The sequence below is a fragment of the Mesoplodon bidens genome (assembly GCF_964165515.1).
Source record: "Mesoplodon bidens genome assembly, chromosome: 19".
Lineage (NCBI taxonomy): Eukaryota > Metazoa > Chordata > Mammalia > Artiodactyla > Ziphiidae > Mesoplodon > Mesoplodon bidens.
This window is the reverse complement of record NC_138179.1, coordinates 8,686,349-8,700,724: the sequence shown is the minus strand read 5'-3', so window position 1 is coordinate 8,700,724 and position 14,376 is coordinate 8,686,349. Positions and strand designations below refer to the sequence as shown.

General features: G+C 55.5%; 2 protein-coding genes across 3 annotated transcripts in view; both read right to left on the bottom strand.

The window, feature by feature from the left end:
- AATF (apoptosis antagonizing transcription factor) overlaps window positions 1–1,686 on the bottom strand; it is a 104,690-nt gene extending 103,004 nt beyond the window's left edge. For both annotated transcript variants that reach the window (XM_081218202.1, XM_081218203.1), the window contains exons 1-2: window positions 1,456–1,686; window positions 243–425 (exon numbers count right to left, since the gene is read on the bottom strand). In XM_081218202.1, coding sequence (XP_081074328.1) covers window positions 243–425; window positions 1,456–1,546 — 274 coding nt within the window. In that variant the 5' untranslated portion in view covers window positions 1,547–1,686. The remainder of the gene's footprint in view (window positions 1–242; window positions 426–1,455) is intronic.
- A 4,589-nt stretch (window positions 1,687–6,275) lies between these two features.
- LHX1 (LIM homeobox 1) lies at window positions 6,276–12,379 on the bottom strand (the record flags this gene model as incomplete). The annotated part of the gene is made up of 5 exons (XM_081219801.1): window positions 6,276–7,855; window positions 8,239–8,404; window positions 9,763–10,040; window positions 10,139–10,365; window positions 12,210–12,379. 5 exons carry the CDS (start codon window positions 12,377–12,379, stop codon window positions 7,476–7,478), a joined length of 1,221 nt encoding a protein of 406 aa, XP_081075927.1. The 3' UTR covers window positions 6,276–7,475.
- Between the last annotated feature and the right edge of the window lie 1,997 nt (window positions 12,380–14,376).

The window sequence follows — 14,376 nt, the reverse complement described above, 5'->3', positions numbered from 1 at the left end:
TTTAGGGTGAGCCATTAGTGCAAACATTAGGAGTATAGCAACTTAATAGCTCCAGACTTCAGATTCCTTACCAAGTGAAATTCAGTACTTCAAAGGGCCCTTTCTAATGCCAAATCAGTGGTCTCTCCTAAGACAGTAAGTGGGGCATCCGGACTAGTTCTGCAGAGAGCATCAAAAAAAAAAAAAATTTAACCCCAAAAAATCAGGAAAGAAAAGAGTACCATGGAAATACGTCTACTCACCAGATGAACCTGGCAGAGTCTGCTCCCAATGGTCTGCCTTCCAAGCTCTTCTAGAGGTGGTCTCGCCAGAGTACCTCTTGTCTGTGTCCAAGAGGGAGGCTGATGCCAGCTTTCTAATGCTACCCACCGCCAGGAAATCATCTTCCCCATCATCAAACCTGTCAATCACTCTGGCAGCAGTGGCTGTCGGGGGAGGGGGAAAAGTAATCAGAATCTCCTGGTTAGAACAAACTTTAATGGTAACCCTGTTGAGCCCTTTAAATTCACGCTTGAACGTCCTCTACAAAATCCCCACCAACTTCCAAGAACAGGGACCTCATCACCTCCCAAGGCAGACCACTTGCTACCTTGCTGCTGCTGTTCCTGTACAGAAAGCTGACTCTCTGCATCTACTAGAAGGATATATTTCCATGCCTTGGATCATAGAAAACTAGTCTAATCCCTCTTCCATGTGTGACAGTCAGCTCAAATATTTTAAGTCAGCCATCATCATGTTCTATCCCACTCCAGCCCACCCCTCAGGGAGTTTTTTGTTTTTTGGGGTTTTTTTGCGTATCCTGGCTAAACAGCCCCAGTTCCCTCAACTAATTATTCCTAAGAAACGGTCCAGCACTCACATTTATCCCTCCGTATTCTCCCTTCCTCACACTTCTCTGACTCAAGCCTAAAGGAGGATTACTCCCAACTAGACCTTGAACGTCAGCTTACAGATCAGAAATATCATTCGTCAGCCGCTAGGCAAGTGTGCTGAAGCCTGAAAGGGCTGAAACGGCACCACGGAAGCCTACTTCTTCCTTCATCCTCCAAGTAGGTTCTCAGGGACAGGCAGAGGTTTTTTTTTTAAAAAAGGATGAGACTTTTTCTTCTCATTTCTAACGCAATGCCAGTAAGGGCATCCTGAAAGATAACTTCCAACCTGCTACCAGACTCTGGCTGCCTGCAACAGCACTGGATCAACAGTTAACCCAAGCCTGAGTCCTCCGGACGCTCCGCCCACCCGAGCACCAAATCTAGAACGCGCGTCCGAAGGATTCCGAAGCCCTCCTCCCCAGCCCCGGGGGCCACCCTCCCGGGAAGCAGTTTTCCTCTGCGCAAGGGGAAGGAGAGTAGGCTAGGCGGCGAGGCCCAGCTGCCGGCCCCTCACAAACCGCCTGGGTCCGCACTGGGCCCGGCCCACGGCTCCGCACGTGGCCTTGCCCCCATCAGGCCTCACCCTCCTCCAGGTCGGCCTCAGGATCCGCCTCGCGCGGTCGCGGGTTCAACAACTGTTCCAGCTGTAGTGCTAGAGGCTGCGGCCCCGCCATGGTCACCAGGTCTCGCCCTGCGCCGCGCTACTGAATGTCGCTCTCTCCCTTCCGAGTCCTCTCGCCCAGAGACTGAGCCCCAGCACATCTAGGGACGCCCGGAGCCGTGCACCCTGCTCCCGGCCGGCAACTTCCGGAAGGCTCCCGGGAGGGGGCGGGGCTTGCGTCACTACGGGCGTTGCTAGGATGAAGGCGGAAGCGCCCGGAAGGCTGACGCGTGTGCGCGTGCGCGTGCGCCGAGGGGGTGTGTTGGGCAGCGCGGGAGCGTGCAAGGGCACGGCACCGCTGCTGGCCCCGAGCCGAGAGAGCCTTGCGTGCAGCCTGTGTCCTCTTGTATAAAGTATGTCTCAAGATTTGATCGAGATTTGCTCAGAAATAAAGTGTAGTGTAACCGTGACCCGTGGTGGCTGATTTGGGAAGGAGGAGGAGTCAAGGGTAAGCGTCTCGACGCTTACGTGTGCTTTAGGGCACGCACAGACTGGGACCAAAAGAAGGTTTGGCATTTCACAATTTGGAGGAGTCTGGGGCCGGGCACACGCCTCTGGCTCCGCGATGGCCACGATTTGGAAATCGTGCCTCAGGGATGGGCATGTGTAAGTGTGCGGTGCACTGCTGACATTTTTATTAATAGGAATTAGCAAGCGCTATAGCTGTGCGTAAATAAAGATCGATTCTGTAGCTTCTGCAAGTAGCCTTGTCTGTGCAGGGAAAAGGGGTGGAGTGGGGATTACTCTACTGCACACCCATCGGTATTGATATCCTTGCTGTTCAACGATAAGGGCATACTCAGACACTTGAAAGTAGTGCACAAATGCGGGAAAACTCAGGGCTACAGTTAGAGGGGCACAGGTAGACTCAAAATATAAAGACCCAATAGGATCAATTTAACTGCACCCAGGCGCATAGAAAAATACAATCCCTTTATGTGCTCTTTCCTTCATCAAGCATTCCCTGACTGCCCGCTATGTGGCAGGCACTGCTAAATGAGATACAAAGAGGAGTAAGTTAGATTCTCTCTGGCAGTGATCAGCCTAGGGGGGCAGACAAACATGTAAACAGAAACTGCAAAAAGGGATGATCAGGGGAGTAGAAGGTGGTCTATCCTTCCAGTATCTGTTTGAGGTCACCTGTAAAGACCTAGAAGCGCCTAAATGGACACTGCCTCAAATGGATCCAGAAAACAGGGTCAGGGGTGCCCTGTGCCCTTCCTGGGAACAGCCGAGGCCAGTTGGATCCCACAGTTGAACAGCCTGGGGAACCCTCAGTTCTCCAGTGTCTCCTGTGGAACCCAAGGGACATGAGGGTCCCTGACTTCCCTAGTCTCCATACACCCCCCCAGCGTCAAGAGCAACAAGAGACCACTTGTCCCATGTCCCTTCCTAGGTGGCAGCAGGAAGCCCTCGGGGTAGATGCCCACAGACACGGGAAGGGAAAGCACTCCAGGCTAGGATGGTGGCACCCTAGGCAAGGCACTGAGGCAAAGAAAACTGCTTTTTACCACCTGCAATAGAATTCAGTCGAAAACAGCTTTAAAACAAAAACAGAACAAAACAAACCATATCCCCTGTAATTGCAGCCTGGTGCCTGCGTCTGGGGCCTCCAGAGTAAAAGCATGCTCCACGGACTGGGACAGCCATGGCCCCGGGCTTTGAAGGACAAAAATGTTTCCCTCACCCCACATTTAGGAAACTACCTCCCCCGTCCTCTTCCCTTCCTATATGGGACACTAATAAGCCTTAGGAACCTGGCCTTGGGGTAAAGAAAGGGGAGAAAAGGAGCCAGGAGGTGAGGCAAGGCAGAGAGTACCTCTAGCTGTCGTGCAAACAGGACACTGCTGGCTAATTCTGGGCAGAAAATGCCTGCTTCCCTACTCTTCTGCCTCGTCTCTGTCCAGGCACCTACTGACTTGGGAAGCCTTTTGAGGAAGCAATCAAGACCACTCTACTGCTGCACACAATCCAGGGCCCCCAAAATGCTTCCCTGGCTTTCTCACCCCATCCTGAGAGTAGGGAGGGCACTCCAGGAGTGGAGGAAAGCAGAAAGAGTTCTAGGACTTAAGATGCAGCTCAGAGATGTGGAGGCACGAGGCAACAACCTCCTAAATCCCCTCTCTGGGGGGGTCCTGCCTACTTGATTCTAGTTTCTTGAGAAGGGAGGAGAGGTTTCCTGATGGGAGTGGGAGTGGAGATGGAAGGTGGACTATGGGAGGGGCTATTTCAAAAACTCTACCTCTTAGAAGAAATGTAAACCCTGACTGCCCTTGAGATGTGAGCAGATGAGATGAGGAGGGGGAAGGGAATAAATGCGAGCACGCTCCGAAAAGAACAGTCCTCTCCAGAGAAGGTCAGAGGGTCTCCCAGTTCATGGTCCCTCTGCCTGCTGCCTAAGGGCTGCAAAGTGGCACACAGATGTAGGAAGAGCAGAGGATAGGCAGGGGTGACATGGGATACCACACCCCCCCATTGTCCCAATCTCCTGTCTGTTCAAGAGTTTAGGGAAACCATGTTCTTACCTTTCTCTCTTCTCAGATACTATCAAGCATCCCAGGCCCCTGCCAATGCCTGTCCTGGCTCTCCACGCATCGCCCTCCCCGACCTTGTCTAGCCCTAAAGCAGTTCCCACTTTCCCCCATCCTGGAAAAGAGAGGTGGGTGAGCTATGCCTCCCTCGTCCAGGGCAGATGGCAGCTCCCAGTCGCCGGAACCCTGAGAGCAGGTGGCTAGAGGCACAGAGGTGGCAGCTTTGAGATGGCTGCGGGGAGAAACCAGGCTGCCAAGCCCAGGCAGGAGAGGAGACTGCGTTGGGGGTCGGAGGGGACCGCCTGGGCGCTCCCCTCCCACCCGCACGCCTCTCCGGGGAGTGCCCAGGCACAGTGGGATGGTGCAGGACTCCTCTGTACCTCAGGGCCAGAGGTGGGCAGCACAGCTCTGATGGCAACAAGAACAGTCCCTGACATCCCTAGACCTCCCCACCTCGGGCGGCTCCAAATTTGACTGCTGAAGTTTGCCACCTGTCCAGGGATTCGTTAGGGTTCTGGACACAGCTTCCAAGGGGAAAGACCGAGCTGCTGCCAGAGAGAAGTCAGAGAGAAGAACTGTGTCCACACCGAGCACCCAACTCTAAAATGCTTATCAAGTACCGGATTCCACAATAAAGCTGCTAAATAATTCAGCAGCCTTGATAGGAAAATATGGCTTCCCCATGAGCATACGTTCAGTTAAATGAATGTCTTTAAAGGAGGCTGGCTATAATGAATAAGTTGGCTATGATTTAATGTATAGAAATGCTAAAAGGGCAAAAACAAGGCGATCTGCATACAAAGCAGGTAAACAAATGGGCTGCATGCAGAGGCTAGGAGTTTCAAAAGTCTCCCCAGTATTTCATAAATTTGGATTTCTGAAAGAACACTGTCAGATTCCACCCCGATAGTCCTCCCCATTGAATAAGCTGTCATGTGGATGCAGTGAAATATTTATTTTAAAGCCTTCTTAGCAAGAAAGATACACTTGGTTGTGTCTTAACAAAATATAAAAACAACACTGGAAATTGCATACCATTTCATGTAAAACCCTTGATTAAAAAAAAAAAAAAGGAAATAAAGAATCCAGACTGAAATGTAGGTGACATGGAAAAGAAATTCTGGAACTGTGGTAGTGTCTGATAGTAAAACACACACACATATATTTCACAGCAGATAAAATATTTAAATTCCTTCCATGTTTAATGAAGACTTGGAAGGGATTGAACTACTTTTCAGAACATTATGGCTACTCTCAGTTGAAATCTGATTTCTATATTGGTTATTTTTACTCCTCTTTCAGAGAAAGTAATATGTATCTTGTGCCAAGCAAAATAGTTTTCCTTCTGGGAAACTTCAGATGAAACAAATACTATAAAACAACTATTTCACATCGGTTCTGGGAAAGGGATTAAAGTATTTCATTTATAGCTGTACTGTACATTCATTTTATGTTATCTTTCAATCCACCAAGTTAGAAAGCAGGATTATCTATGGGAAATGAATTGAAATAGAAAAGGACCACCTCTAACTACCTATTTATAGGTAACTGACGTTCAGAAATCTGGTTTTGCCTGTTTAGAGGAGAGAGGGAGAGAGTGCATGGGGTCTCATGCTTTATGACAGACTGGGACCACTCATTTTTAGCCATGGATTTGATTTCTATTTCCAGTTTTATATTAACTTATCAGCAAACATCTCTTCTATTGTATCCGTTAAAATTCACGGAATGCAAATCTGTAGTTAATAACAGCAGGAAGGCACAGAGAAAAGCTCGGCTGGCATTAGCAAAGGGGTTCAACTACAGCCAAGGTAAAAACAGATCCACCAGTCCTGTCTCTCTTCCTCCGGGCTTCTGAGAGGTCATTCGGCTCCGTCACAGCTCAATTCTAGTTGTTAAAACATCAAATAACACACCAGTTATCTAAACATCAGATTTTCTATTTTTATTAAAAACTCACAAATTTATTCAACATGTTTTCTTTCATACAGTGAATGGTCTAATATGCACTGGAGGTCACACAAGCTTAGGTTTATCAGAACAATAAAAGACATATGAGAAATTTAATATATAAAGAAAAAAGTAGCAGCTGTTGACTGCATATTTGACCATAAAATTTAAATATTTTGGACTTTTATTTTAAAGACACAAAAATAAAACCTGTGTGGGTCTATATAAGTCATATTAACAATTCCATGAATGTTCAACAGGACTAAAAATTAGCAAAGATGTTTTTTTTTTAAACCTTGTAACACTTTTTTTTTTAAACACTTTTTCAGGTTGTGGTGCCAGGCACCTTTACAGTATTTGTGCTATAATTACTCTATTTGGCAAGTGTCTGAATATCACATTTTCTCTTTGCCTTGTGTAAACAACACCTTTTTACATACTAGCACAGTGAGCTGTGAGCCCTGTAAATCTGTCAGAACATCTACAGGAAAAGAAAATGAACAATTTTGGTTGATTGCTCAAAACATTTTGTTTTGAACAAGAGGTTTCAAAACAGGATATATTAGTAAAACACTGAACTCCTGAATTTAACGTTATACGTAAACAGTTGACTGTTTTTAGTTCAATAGTTTTTTTTTTAATTTTGTGTGTGTGAAAGGTAGAATACTTTTCTTGTACAGCTGATGTTCAAGTCATTTTACTAAGAGGTCTGGCTGGAGACCATCCTATTGAGTGTGTGTGTGTGTGTGTGTGTGTGTGTGTGTGTAGAGCTTTGTGAAGGTAGAAGAGTTGATACTGAGGGCTTTACATTTAGAATTTTGCAATTTTGGCAAAAACAAAAAAAAACCAAAAAACCCAGAGAGACAAAAAATATATATATATATAGTCCCACCTGATGCACAGCAGGTCGGCGTTTCTGAAGCTGTAAGTTTGCTGTCGCTGTTGCTGAACTCTGAGACAACACTAATAAATTTCCCAGAGCCAGAACCCTCCAGGCTGGCCCGGGAGCGCCCCGGCCGCTTCACCGCCCTCAACCGGCTGCGGGCGCAGCCTCCCTCCCCGCGGCTCCTGGCGTCACCACCGACTGGCCGCCCCCTGCGGCTGCCGTGGGTGTTTTTATGCAGCCCGTCGGGCTCTCGCTCACGCCGGCGGTGTCTGTCCAAGGATCCGGGTCCAGGTGGGAGGTGGGGAGAGGTCTGCGTTTCCCTGCGGGAGCCCCAGTTCTGCACCTTGCCAGCCAGCGCACGGATCCCAGTTTTACCTCCAGGCGGATTTGGATTCTATTTCGTGTCCCCCTTTCCCATCCGGTCTCTCCAGACGGAAAATGGTCCCCCAAGCTGGAGGAAGTGGGGGGGATGACTTGCTTTTATGGGGTTTTTTTTTTCTGTTTTTTTCCTGTTTTTCTTAAATAAAGGTTCGTTTCTGTACAACCACGAACTCCGCGGATCGTGCGCGACTCCGCTACCACACGGCCGCCTCGTTCATTTCGGGGGGGTGAGACAGGTGGTTTCCGTAGCTCGCCCCGCCGTTGACCGACAGCGACGAGAAGGGTGGGCTGGGCCCGAAGACCTCGGCCGACATTGAGTGGAGAGGCCCAGGCAGGCTGGGCTCGGGGCTGGGCGAGTCCCCGGGAGGATGCGCCAGGATGTCGGTGAACCGCTGAGCCTCGCTCGACGGGTGGTGGCCGGGCAGCGGGTGCTCCAGGCCACCCAGGGGTGTCCCGGAAGGCCCGGACGACGGCACGAAAGGCAGGTCTACTGGCGTCTGAGCCTGCGCGGACGGGGGGCCTTGCGGGAAGAAGTCGTAGTTGCCTCCGGGAGCGTAGTACTCACTCTGGTAATCTGCGGAGCAGCGAGGAGGCTGTCAGGGCGGGGCCCTGGGTGGGGCGGGGTGACAGGGCGGGAAGGCGTGCCCGCGAGCCGGCTGGGGAGGGCAACTCGGGGAAGTCGCCACTCGCCGGGCTCCCCTGTCGGGCCGGGAGCACGGAGAAGGCTGGGTGCGAACGCTGGAGCTGCTCCCTACCTGCCCATTCGCCTCATTCAGGGTCGGGAATTCGGTCCGGTCTCACTGCCTCCCCTCGATTTACTCCCCAGCCTCCACCCATCTCTTGCCTACTCTCCACTTCTCTATAGAAAGCCAGAAGCGCCTCCGCGCTGCCACCCGCTTCGGACGAAGCCAACCCCGCCCGCCCTGCCCGCGCCCTGCCCCTAGGCAGCGCACCCACCTCCATAGAAGGAGAAGGGCCCGTTGGGGATGAGCTCGCCCGGCTCCAGGCGGTCCACGAGCGGCCGCATCCGGCGCGGACTGCGGAAGAAGGCGTGGCGCCGGGCGCCCAGCGCGCTTAGCTGCTTCATCCTCCGTTCCTTGGACCGTCGGTTCTGGAACCAGACCTGAAGCACACACGCGGTGGCGGGGGGGGGGGCGGTGAGGCCCCGGAGACCCCACCTCCGACTTCGGGTGCGCCGCCGGACCTGGCCCCTCACCGTCTAACTCGCGGATTCCGGGCCGTGTGGTGTGTCTGTGTGTTGTATATGGGGGGGGGCGCGGACTCTGAGTAGGACCGCGCAGGGTGGCCCTTGCGCCCATGGTGAACAGGATTCCCGACAGAGGAAGCTGGGCAAGCCGCCCTGCTCAACATAAGGCAGTTGGAGTTGTTTCTAATAATTCCACCGACACAGTTACAGCTTCCCGGGGGCCGTACACACCGAGGCTCAACCTCCCCAAATAGTATCAGGCACACAGCTTCCCTTTCAGGGACCCTGGTAGCCCCCTCCCCCGCATGACAGTGACAGAGATCCAAACAGCCTCCTGTTGACACTCAGTCTCCCAAAGATAGTGACACCAAAAGCCACAGTCTCCTTTTCCACCCACGTACAATCTCCCAGTGCCAAACGTACTTATCCACAGCCTCTCACTGGTAGTGACACAGACAAGCAGCCTCCCCTTGCCCTGCGCACAAGATCGCACAACCTTTCAGAGGCAGAGGGCCCCCGTGGCGGGCAGCCTGAATAGTGCGCCCAGGCACACAGCCTCCCAGGCACATCCACCCATACCGTCGCAGAGCCTCCAGGCACCGGACACCTAACCTTGGGCCCAAGACTCGGGCCCCGGTTCACACGCAGTCTCAAGACCTCACAGTGGGCACCTGTGGCCTGGATGGCCACCTCCCATCCCATGCTACTCTGTACAGGCCTAGGTAGAGCTGACTCCCGCCCCGACCACGTTCCCTTCAAACCTGGACAGCCCACCTCTCTTCGGAGGGGAAGTCTCTGCTCTGGGGCTTAACTGGGGCAAGAGACCCACAAAGTTGGGGGTGGGGACCCGCAGAGGGAGATCACGTAGTGCAGAAGCCAGCGGAACCGATTAATTCCGGGAGGCACAGCGACCTCTTAGCTCCTCCCGAACAGGGGTGGTAGTGCAGACAGATGGGTCCCAACTCTCGTCGCAGTGTCCGACGGTGTCCCCTCCTCCAGCCTCACGCTCCCCGTCCCTCCCCCCACCGTCACCACTCTCACCTGCGCTGGACCAGGAAGACGAGGAGGTATAGGGAATTCCAGATGCTCTGCGCATCTGGCGACGCTTCGAAGTTCGAACCGGGTAGGGTTGTGTCTGCGCCTCTCCCCTCCCCCTCCGCCAGCCTCCAGGGACTCGCACTGCTCCTCAAAACAGCCCCCCGCGCCCCAGCTCGGCCTGCACGGAGTAGCTGTGTGGGCCTCTAGGGAACTGAGTGGCACACTCCGGCCCTAACCTGAATGACACGCATGTTGAGGCCAGTCTCCTGAGCCAGCTGCTCGCGGATGTGGCGCGTGGGCTTGGGTGTAGCGGCAAAGGCGGCCTTCAGCGTCTCCAGCTGCTTGGCCTTGATGGTGGTGCGCGGCCCTCTCCGCTTGGCCCCCAGGTTCTGGTCGTCATTCTCATTGCTGCCGCCTTCCTTGTCCGACACGTTGGCGCTCTCCGAGTCCTTGGCGTCATCCTGCGACGGGTCTTGGGAGTCCGGAGACAAACTGGGGTCACTGCCCGTGGTGGCTGGGGAGAGGGAAGGGACAGGTGAGCAGCAACCTTGGCGGCCCTTCCTCCCCCCCAGGACCCACCCGCCCCTAAGGAGCCGGGAATTAGGGCCTCACCCGAGTGGAGGCTGTTCTCTTTGGCGACGCTGCTGTTGCTTAGGTAATCCTCTTTGCAGACGAACTTGTTCTCATCGATGATGTAGAGCTCCTCGCCGGTGGAGAGCTGCTTGTTACACATCATGCAGGTGAAGCAGTTCAGGTGAAACACTTTGCTCCGGGCTCTCCGCACCAGGTCGCTAGGGGAGATGCCCTGCGCGCAGCCTGCGCATTTGGTACCGAAACACCTGCAGGGGGGCAGGTTGGCGAGGGCCAAGGGAAGACAGAAACAGGGAGAAAGAAAGTGGAGGAAGAAGAATAGGAAAGAGGAAAAGGAGAAAGAGAGAGAGAGCCAAAAAGAGAGGCAGAATGCCGATTAAGCAGGCAAGAAGGCAGGAGAAAGCGCGGGGCACCAGTGAAAAGTCAGGGAGGAGATACACATGGTTAGAATGATGGAGTAAGGAGCTCAAGCTGCCCCCACCCCTAGCCTCACGCCCAGCGTTGTTCCAGAGGGAAAAAGCGCTGCCGAAGAAGGCGGCAAGGTGGCGACGGTAAGGGAGAGGGAGGCACCTATTTTCCGATTAGATTCAGAGAACAAAATTAGAGCGCCATACAAATGCGTCTCGATCGCCGCTTTTCTCTATATTGCCTCTCCTTCGTCGAAAAAGAACGCGCGCACGGGCTGGGGGCTGGCAGGGTCCAGTCCAGCCGCGGGTAAACAAACAGCCGCGGAGAGCCCGGATGGCCACAGCCAGGCCGTCGCCACGTTCAAGCCCAAAGCCCAGCAGGTTGGCGCAAGCTAGACCGCATGGGGGCTCTAGGTGCCGGGCCGCGCTTCGCGGGAGCCAGGCTTCTGGGGCCCACTGGCAGTCGGCACCGTTCGCCGCTCCCTGGCTCGGCTCCCGCCAGTAGCGGGAGGCCCGGCAGCACCGGCCGAGGCCCAGAGGCTCAGCCTGCGCTTGCTCTCGGCAATACCAGCGGACAGAGCTTTGCTCCATGGTCCGCCGCAACCAGAGCCGCGCGTCCCGGGCATGCACTGGGGACAGCGCGTCCCAGGCCTCTGAGCAAAGCGACCCGGGTGGCTTCGAACCCCCACCCTGTCCCCCAGTTTGATCTGTTACCACAAACTCAGAGAAAAGCAGAGACCAAGTCAGCCAAGTAAACTGGGAGATTTCAAACGGGCACAAGGGAATTTCAATTCGAGTTTGCTACAGTTCTCGTGTGTTGTGTAGATTTGGTGGCAAGATAGTAACTTTAGGAGGATTCGATTAAAATGTAAACGGAGGAGGGTTGTCGGGAGAAGTCCCCCGGCTCCGACGACCCGGGTCTCGGCTTTTCCTCAGGTTTCGGCAAGGAGGTGGCGGGCTGTGTCGGGCAGAGCCTGGGAGAGCTCCGAGCGGAGCCTGCGCCTCAGAGCTGAGGTCAGCGTTGGGCGGAGGCCGAACATCCCGCCAACCCGGGCAGCCGGATAAGGTCTAGGCTACCGTGCAGTAGTGTGCCCAGGTCGGCGCTGGGAGGCCCAACCGGGTTTCAGGAAGACCCTGGGGCGTGCAGGATAGGCACCATGGCCGAGCGCTTCCCTGCCGCTGCCACCGCAGGCGACTCGGACACTCCATGCAAAAGGCTCGGCGGTTCCCGCCAAGACTTCTCGGAGACGGAAAGGACAGTGGCATGGAGCTAGCCTGGGCTTCCAAGCTCAGCCTGGAGGACGAGCAAAGCCGGGAGGCCCGGAGAATGCAGTCGCTGGAGAGCTCTGCAAGGGGAAAGGCAGGAGCCGGGGCTACGTCTCCTGAGGCTGAGCTACCTCCTTCCAAGCTTGGAGAGGCTTCTGGCTCACAGGCGAGCTCACACTCTTTCTTCCCAGGCACGTGCAGCCAAGCCCGGACCCACAATTTCCAGGACGAAAGCAGGCCGCGTCCCGGGGAGCCCAGCGCGCCAGCTGGCAAAGAGGCGGGAGCCCCCGGGACTTGGCTGCCCTCTCCAAAAGCAGCTCCTAACGCGGCCGCCGCGGCCACGCTGACCTCTGATCCGAAGCTGGCTGGGAAGGGCCCGCGGGGAAGGAGCAGCAGAGGCGCGCGAAGGAAGTACTCACCGGAAGAAGTCGTTTTTGCAGTAGAGCTTGCCTTCCCGGGAGAAGCACTTCTCGGTCAGGTTGCATTTACATTCACAGCACTGGACGCACTTGACGTGCCAGGCCCTGTCCAGCACGTTCAAGAGGAAGCGGTCCAGGATGGGCCTTTTGCAGCCGGCACAGTGCACCATGGTCTTTGGTTTGGTCGGGTGAGGCCCGGAGAGAGAAGCGCAGGTAGAGCCGAGGGGATGATTCACCAAGACGACCGGCAGGAACTCCCCAGTCCCTCCAAAATGGGGAGACACACTTGGCAGTGCAAACCGAAACCCGTGCCGGAAAATCAGAGAGAGGGAGGAGGCTGATGGGGGGCGGGGGGCGCCTCGGTGGAGTGTGCAGCCCGACAGTCCCGGGGCCCCGGGGCACAGCAGCGCCGCCGCCGCTCCTGGGGCGAGGAAAGAGTCTCAGGCGGGCGAGAAAGCGACTCTTCTGCCCAGAGCCCGCGAAGGAGTGAAGGTCACCGAGAACGGCGACGGGAACGGAAATAAATAAATAAAACGGAGTCGGAGAAGGAAGAGGACGACGCGGCGAGCTCGGCTTGCAGGGAAAGCGCCGCTGAGTTCTCTCGGGCTTGAGGTAGAGCTGTCAGAAGTCAAAGTGCATCTGCTTTTGTCGGGGTATGAGGGCGGGTGTGTGTGTGTGTGCAGGGCTGCCCGTCACGGGAATTTCCCCTCCTCTTTTTATAAAAGAGAAGAACCAAACGACTAGGGAAGCTTTGGGTCCTAAACTGTCGGCCCCGCGCAACGGGTCGGGACGCCCTGGGAGCCTGCGGTGGGCCTGGGGGAGGGGGCGGGGGCAGGCCGCGGGGGAAGGGAGGGAGGGAGGAAAGGAGGAAGATCTCGTTGTTGATTGTTGTCGTTGCTTAGGTTTCCCCCCTTCTGGAGAAGTGTTTGTGTCAATCGACAGTGAGAGGGACAACTCCGGGCGGACGCAGCCAGGTGCGCGCGCCCGCTCCCCGCCGCCCCAGCCCCGTCACCTCGGCCCGTGGCCTGCCTGGCGGCCTCCGTCTCCTCGGGACGGCCCTCCCTGCGCCTGGACTCCTTCGGGGAGGGGTGCCGTCTTGCTCCTCACCGCGCCTGGCCGTGCATCGTGGCTCCAGTAGCAACTCGCGGCCGCCTGGGCGCGCAGCCCCACATCGCTCGGCCCACGCTCCAGCTGCCTGCGTGCAACCCCAGTCTCTCGACTTCCTTTTCTTTTCCTTTTCCCCTCTTTTTTCGTTGTGATGGCAAATCTGAGTTTCCTTTCTAGCCTCTTTCCTTCCTTCCTTTTTTTTTTCTTTTCTTTTGCAGCGGGAGGAGTCGGGGGGAGGGGGAGTAGCTTGAAGAGCTTTTTAAAAAACGTCCTGGTGCAGCGGCTACAGTTCTGTGCGGCTGGAACAGCTCGGCACGGGCCGCCGCTCTCGCCTTCCGGGCCGCAGTTCGTTGCAGGCTGTCCCCGGACAAGCGTCCCTCTGTCCCTGGTCTCCTGGCCCAGTCCGCCGCCCCGGCGCGTCTCTCCCCAGTTCCGGCGGCTCGGTCACTGCTCCTGGCTGTTGGCTGGGCTCTGGAAGCCCCCTCGCCTTAATGCAGCGCCCGCCGACGTCACGGCGGCCTGCGACCAATCAGCGGCTCGTGGTCCCTCTGTAAACCATTCTGCATCCCCCGGCTGGGGAGAGTGCCGGGAGACCGCGTTTAGAGGATCAGTGGCGGCGGCAACCGCGGCCCGGCGCGGTGCGGGCGGCGGGCAGCGAGGTGCCCGGATCCACTGCTGCTCCGGTAAGGCGTCGGTTTCGGTGGGAGAGACTGAGAGCGCGCGGGAGCAGGCGCAGGCGGAGGGCAGAGTTCTGCCGGAGAGGGGCAGTAACCCAAGATCGAGGCTTGTTGGAGGTTGGGGTGCAGCGGGGTCCGGGAGCCTCGGCGGCCCAGGTGCACTCTTTGGCTTTGCAGTTCAGCGGGTGCTGGCTTTTTTTTTTTTTTTTTTTTTTCTTTTCCTCTTGCTTTCTTGGCCTAGAAGTTTGCCCCGGGCGCAGCGCTTGTCTTTTGGGGAGCTGGGCGGGGGAGGGCGTTTGGCAGCACAATCTCCTTCCTCCGGTCCCTCCTTCTGTGCCCCCTCCCCCAATCCATCCAAAGTCCACAGGGTCCGGGTCTCTGGG